We start from the raw sequence: 7,301 nt of genomic DNA, 5'->3' as shown, positions 1-7,301 counted from the left end.
TAGTCAGGCGAAACAAATCAGGAACAGGTATCGGAAGAGAAGTCAGCCACGGCAAGTCATACACAGGAACACACTGGAGAGCATAGACCACGCAAGGGCAAGGAGGAAATGAGCTAAGCTACTTAAATAGCAAAATGGGGCTGGCTGTAGGCTGGACTAATGAGGCAGGTAATGGTAACCAGGTGAGTCACTGTGGTAACGAGCGGCCGGTAATTAACCGACAGCTAAGCAACTTCTGAGCTCTGAAAGAAAAGAGCTGCAGGAGCCCAGCCCTGACACACACTGACTGAATACATTGTTTCTATGTGTTTATCAGATGATGGGGGATCTAGGTGGACCCTCCGTACTGCTCTCTCCTTTACAATAAAGTCTCCTCTTACCCGGTGATGTGAGGGGCGGCTGATTCTCCATCATGACGTCCTTGTAGAGATCCTTGTGTCCTTCTAAATACTCCCACTCCTCCATGGAGAAATAGACAGTGACATCCTGACACCTTATAGGAACCTGACACACACAATGATACAGTCACCATCCAGACACATCCCTTGTCTGTTACTGGACAATGTCCCAGAATTCCCAGCACCGCTCACCTCTCCTGTCAGCAGCTCCATCATCTTCTTCGTGACTTCTAGAATCTTCTCCATGTTGTGTCTCTCAGGTTTTATGGAGTCACATGGAGGCACTGTGATGGTCATAGGATCACCTGACTTCAGAAGAGGAAATCTCTGTATTGGAGAACCAATAGGAATATCATGTTAGAATCCCAAAATCCTCCTCACCTCTCTGGTCAGGTCTGTGTTTTATCAACAGAGATAAGAGTGATGTCATGTGACCTCCCACAATCCTCCTCACCTCTCCGGTCAGCAGGTAGATGATCTCCAGGGTGAGGTTTAGTATCTTCTCAGTCATGTGACTCCGGTCCTCCTTCATCCTCATTCGTTCTGTCACTCAATCTATACAGGTTTCTGTCTAGACAGGTAAGGGTAAAAATATATATGTAAGTGCAAGAAGGTTCTGACCCTGAAGGTGTTAATCTAGGTTTCCACACTATATATATGTGTGTATCATCATCTGCTGGAGATAAAAGAGGTCATAGTGACTATGGAGGAAGAGGACAGACATGACAGGGGGACGGGGGGGGGGGACGGGGTTACTGGGTGTAAATTGAAAATAAGATCTTATCTTACACAGTTCCTAGGTATAATCCTGGACTCTTTACTATCCTTTCGGCCACACATCCAGTCACCGTCCAAAGCTTGCCGCCTCAACATCCGCAACATCTCCAAGATACGCCCCTTCCTAACCAATGATACCACAAAGAGTCTAATCCACTCCCTGGTCATTTCTCGTCTCAATTACTGCAACTCCCTTCTCATTGGCTTACCTTTAAAAAGACTATCCCCCTTCAGTCCATCATGAACGCTGCTGCCAGGCTCATCCACCTTGCAAACCGCTCTGTGTCTGCTACCCCTCTTTGCCAATCCCTCCATTGGCTGTCACTCAACCAACAAATTAAATTCAAGTTACTAACCATAACTTACAAAGCCATCCAAAACTTGGCGCCCAGCTACATCACTAATCTGGTCTCAAAATACCGACCAACTCGTTCTCTTCGTTCCTCCCAGAACCTCCTGCTCTCTAGCTCCCTTGTAACCACTTCCCATGATCGCCTTCAGGACTTCTCCCATCCTCTGGAATGCTCTACCCCCATCTGTCCGACTATCTCCTACTTTGTCTACTTTCAGATGATACCTGAAAACACATCTCTTCACAGAAACCTATCTGGCATCCACCTAACAACTGTACTTTTATTTTCTCCATCAGCCCATCCCAAACAGTTATTACCTCATGTATCTCTTGACTCTCCCTCTTAGATTGTAAGCTCTAACGAGCTGGGCCCTTTGATTCCTACTGTATTAAAATGTATTGTATTTGTACTGTCTACCCTCAAGTTGTAAAGCGCTGCGTAAATTGACGGCGCTATATAAATCCTATATAATAATAAAATCTTATTACCTCCTTTGCTGCCACTTCCAGCAACGTCTCCTCTTTACTTCCTCCCGTCTCACCTCTCACCCGGTACTTCCTATTTATACCTGACATCACTTCCTGTATGTACCTGACATCACTTCCTGCCTTCTAAAGAGACTTCCTGCCTGGGTAGAAGTGAGATTATTATTATTATTATACAGGATTTATATAGTGCCAACAGTTTGCGCAGCACTTTACAGTGTGGGGGAAGACAATACAGTTACAGTACAATTCAATACAGGAGGAATCAGAGGGCCCTGCTCGTTACAGCTTACAATCTAGAAGGGAGGGTCAAGTGAAACAAAAGGCAGTAACCGAGGGGGATGGGCAGATGGATAAAATGGAGGTAGAGTTGTTAGGTGTGGGTAGGATAGGCTTCACTGAAGAGGAGGGTTTTCAGAGAAAAGCTAATAGAGTAGGAGATAATCGGACAGATAAGGGTAAGGAGTTTCATAGGATTGGAGAGGCTCTGGTAAAGTCCTGGAGGCGAGCATGGGAGGAGGTGACGAGGGAGCTAGAGAGCAGGAGGTTTTGAGAGGAACGAAGAGAGCGATTAGGTTGGTATTTTGAGACTAGGCTAGTGATGTAGTTGGGGGTTAAGTTGTGGATGGCTTTGTAAGATGTTGTTAGTATTTTGAATTTGATTCGTTGGGTGAGCGGAAGCCAGTGGAGGGCTTGACAGAGAGGAGCAGCGGACACTGAGCGATTGGTGAGATGAATGAGTCTGGCAGCAGCATTCATGATGGATTGAAGGGGGGATAGCCTGTGTAGAGGTAAGCCAATGAGAAGGGAATTGCAGTAGTCGAGGCACGAGATGACCAGGGAGTGAACTAGGAACTTTGTTGTGTCTTTGGTTAGAAAGGGGCGTATTTTGGAGATGTAGCGGAGGTAAAGGCGGCAAGATTTGGACAGTGATTGGATGTGGGGCTTGAAGGAGAGTTCAGAGTCCAGGACAACACCTAGGACCTTGGCATGCAGGGATGGGCTGATAGTAATTCCATCAATATTGACAGAGAGATCAGGGGAAGGGGCACGTGGTGGAGGAAAGATTATTAGCTTGGTTTTGGAGGGATTGAGTTTGAGGAAGAGGTGTGACATCCGGACCGATATATCAGATAGTAAATTAGTGATTGAGGGAGAGAGCTGAGGGGTGGATAAATAGATTTGGGTATTATCAGCGTAGAAATGGTATTGGAAGCCGTGGGAGGCCACCTTTTGGAGCCGAGATCACCACCTTTTGGAGCTCAGAGGTACTGCAGCCCCGAGAAACGTCTCGTAGTGTGAACATGGCCTTGTGCTGTGTGTGTATGTACCGTATATCCTTATAGATGGGGCCATCTCCACTCCCACTAAGGGGGAGAGAAATATATTACTGCCTAATACCATCACACGCTCATCCCCACTTTCCTGGCCAAGCAGGCTGCATGCTCGGATTAACAGTTTGGTGTTTATTTCCTGGTTGACCTCACGCATCCTCCAATGACAACTCATATGGCTAAGCTCATGAAGGCCACAACAAGCAAATAGGTTACTCAATATCAGGGCTTGTTTTCTCAGAGAATAGATGCAGGAACTTCCCCTTTCTCTGGCCCTACCCACCTCCAAGCACCATTCCTTGGTTCCACCCCTGTGCACCATTCCTTGGCTCCACCCCCTACCCACCTCCAAGCACCATTCCTTGGTTCTACCCTCTACTCACCTCCGAGCACCATTCCTTGGTTCCACCCTTACCCACCTCCGAGCACCATTCCCTGGTTCCACCCCCTACCCACTGCCAAGCACTATTCCTTGGTTCCACCCTCTACCTACCTCCGAGCACCATTTCTTGGTTCCAACCCCTACCCACCTCCGAGCACCATTCCTTGGTTCCATCCTCTACCCACCTCCCAGTACCATTCCTTGGTTCCACCCTCTATCCACCTCCGAGCACCATTTCTTGGTTCCAACCCCTACCAACCTCTGAGCACCATTCCTTGGTTCCAACCCCTACCCACCTCCAAGCACCAATTCCTTGTTCCTCGGAGGAATGGGTGGCACAATCTAAAAAAGACCAGTAAGCAACCTCTCCCCCAGAATTCAAGGTCTTTCCTGCCTTTTTGCATGAGGACTCTCTTTCTCTCTTCAATGCTTTCTGGACTCTGAGTCAGAACTGCAGGAGCAAACCTCTTTGGAATTAGACACTGACTCTAGAACTGCAGTTTTCTTTCATTCGGCAGACATTTACTCTAAAGCAGGAGGCCGGACTAAATGCAGCTCATTGCTATCAAAGGAGGCTAGCCCTTAAAGGATACAGTTTAAACTCTTGCAATGCAGACAAGAATGTAGAATTATTCTTTAGGATAGAATCAATATTCTTCACCCCAACTTCCATTGCATTGGAAGAGAGGCAAAAATTAAGGCAGGTTCACAGGCTACAACTGCAGACAGATATACCCCTTAGGGAAAAGTCCAATGCATAAAGTTACCACCAGTAGGCCATAAACCCCCCAAAGGACCCACCTAAACATCATTAATGAGTATACCCCTTAAGCATCCCCCAATGGAAACTCCATGTATATGGCTAAGTTCATGAAAGCCACGTCAACGAAATAGGTGACTCATTATTCTGGAAAGCCTCTTCCTCTTCACAAGTGCCTAATCTGACATCCTGCAGTACAGGTAGAAGTGTTCTGGTTGGGGTTTGAACTGAGCAACCCAGTGCTGCAAGGTGGTGACCACTAAGACATTCTGGTGCTCTGTCCTTCTGTTCAATTTGCAGCACTCTTCTAGCATGAGCTTCTAGATTAAACATCATAGGGAAAAAAGGCAATGCTCTCCTTTGGAAGTGCTAAAAATACTGTATTTATCGGCTTATAACACGCACCTTTTCTCCCTGAAAATCGGCCGTAAATAGTGGGTGTATGTTATACGCCGACATTTTCATTTGGCTGCCTCGGAAGGAAAGGAGGTGGGATGGGCACTGTTCTGCTTTGCATTATTGAACTGTTGTATAACACTAGTCAGACAGCTTAACAATAATTCAGAAGTGAAGAAACGTGAGACATCAGATCTGTATGTATTCTTTTTTCTGAATAACTTTGTAAAAAGACAATTCCATCATTAGTCCTGGAATAGATGAGAGCTCTTCTGAATGCTGTCAGGAATAGTTATGAAATGGAGGAAATACAGTTCCAGGTTAAAGGTTACTCCCCTTCAACTCTGAGGGGAACAGTACTTCCTGTCAAGCTCTGGCAATAATAACTATAATGACTAACTCTGACCACTAGATGGCAGCAATGTCAAACAACATTGATGTATAATCTATAACAGCACATTACTATGACCAATATGGGCAGAACACTCCCTGTCTGGCATAATTTATTATGTCACTACCCAAACAATTACTGCTATGCAGAAAAAACATATAAACAGGAAAATGGAATCCTAGTTAGTCTTAGATCAAAACTATAATGTCAGTTATAGGTCTGAGATAAATTCTGTCAGTCTCGTTTTTTACAATCTTGACCTCTACCTTTCTAACCTTGCCATCCCTGCTAGGTAGAACATTGACAATAATTCCTACGGGCCACTAGTTTATGCTCTCTTGGCTGTCCTTCAACAGAACAACATCACCCACTTTTACATTTGGGCGATCCTCAATCCATTTCCTATGGCGTTGCAGGTTTGACAGATACTCTCTCTTCCATCTTTTCCAAAAGGTGTCTGCCAAGCATTGTACTTGCTTCCATTGTTTCACATGAACTTGGGTTGTACTTATGGTTCCAGATGGAGCAGACAAAGAGTTCACCTTATGAGTTAACAACATTACTGGGGTAAGGACCATAGGTGTATCTGGATTGGAGGACACAGGAACTATAGGTCTGGCATTCATAATAGCTGTAACTTCTGCTAAAAAGGTGCTTAAAGTCTCATGGGTCAAGTGAGCAGGTTTGGTTTGTAGCAACATAGCATCCAAGATTCACCTGGTAATACCTATAAGTCTCTGCCAGACACCACCATGTGTGAGGAGTGTGGAGGATTAAAGACCCATGTACATCCTCTGTCTTGGAGAAAGTCTTGCAATTGTGATTCACTGTCACAAATGTTAAGTTCTTTGCAGGCTCCTACAAAGTTTGTTCCTCTGTCAGAACGGAACAGTTTTGCTGGGCCACGAATTGAGAAGAATCTCCTCAAGGCATTAATAAAGCTTGATGTTGACATGGCTTCAAGTAGCTCTATGTGTACAGCTCGGGTAGACAAACAAGTGAAAAGGACTGCCCATCGTTTACTGTCCGCGCTGCCTCCTCTAGTGTGACAGGTTAAAACAGACCACGGACCAAATACATCTAAGCCCACACTGGTGAAAGGTGGTTGAGCAATTACTCTGTCTTCTGGCAGCTCTGCCATCTTTTGACTTTGTAATCTTCCTCGCAGCTTGCGACAGATGACACATTTGTGTATAACAGCTGATACCAAGCGTTTGCCACCAAGAATCCAGAAACCTGCGGATCTAATTGCACCTTCTGTGATGTGTCGCACTTGGTGAACTACTTGTTCATGATAGTACCTAACAAGCAGTGTCGCAATGTGGTGATCATAAGGTATAATGACAGGTTGTTTCTCTTCCTCTGAAAGTTCAGCAAGAGACAAACGTCCACCTACTCTCAACAACCCATTCTTGTCTAAAAAGAGGCTAAGCCTCCCAAGACGGCTTTGTTTTGGGAATGTCTTTTGTTTTTTTAAGCAGTCAATTTCCTTCTGGAAATGCTTGTTTTGAACAGAAGAAATGATAACAGACTTTGCCTGAGCAAGTTCCACTAAATTGACCTGTTCATGGAAATCTTCCCACCTGATCGCTATTGGTTTCTCTCCGGAAGGATTTAGCGACATGGATGAGTCTAGCTAGGGTCTTAACTAATATCTTCCAGCAAGAAAATCTCTCAAAGCAATGTGAGTGAAGTGTGGTTTAAGAAGCTTTGGTACTGAAACTTGTAATTTCCGATCTGATTTCAGGGTCAGCTTCGGGCTCTACGAGTGGATAAACATTAGCAGTGTCTATCTGCTCACAGTGTGGTTGGTAGACACCAAACATTGGTAGATACCAGTGTTCCCTGTCTGTCTCAAGTGGTTCTGCAACTTCAGCGTGATCGTTGTCTAGCATCCCTTTAATGAATTCAATGAAATCTTTTTTCACTTCTGGCTTTCTCTGCAGTGTTTTGCTGAGTGAATGCAAATGCTTCATGGCTTGTTCCCTGTTACTAGGCAAAACACGTCTGGGTGTGCGAAAGGGG

The 7,301-nt window shown here is 45.2% G+C and overlaps 2 protein-coding genes across 2 annotated transcripts in view; one reads left to right on the top strand and one right to left on the bottom strand.

Moving 5' to 3' along the window:
* LOC309564465 (uncharacterized protein) overlaps window positions 1-7,301 on the top strand; it is a gene marked incomplete at both ends in the record, with an annotated part of 1,172,539 nt that overhangs the window by 822,501 nt on the left and 342,737 nt on the right.
* LOC309564084 (gastrula zinc finger protein XlCGF66.1-like) lies at window positions 313-2,043 on the bottom strand (the record flags this gene model as incomplete). The annotated part of the gene is made up of 4 exons (XM_082268712.1): window positions 2,017-2,043; window positions 853-969; window positions 591-725; window positions 313-504 (listed from the first exon to the last, which is right to left on the bottom strand). The coding sequence occupies exons 2-4, from the start codon at window positions 934-936 to the stop codon at window positions 313-315; spliced, it is 411 nt and encodes a 136-aa protein (XP_082124838.1). The 5' UTR covers window positions 937-969; window positions 2,017-2,043.

This window comes from Pelophylax lessonae (genome assembly GCF_965119305.1).
Source record: "Pelophylax lessonae genome assembly, chromosome: 9".
NCBI classification, from domain to species: Eukaryota; Metazoa; Chordata; class Amphibia; order Anura; family Ranidae; genus Pelophylax; species Pelophylax lessonae.
The sequence above is the reverse complement of the archived record's forward strand: the minus strand, read 5'-3'. Positions and strand labels throughout refer to the sequence as shown.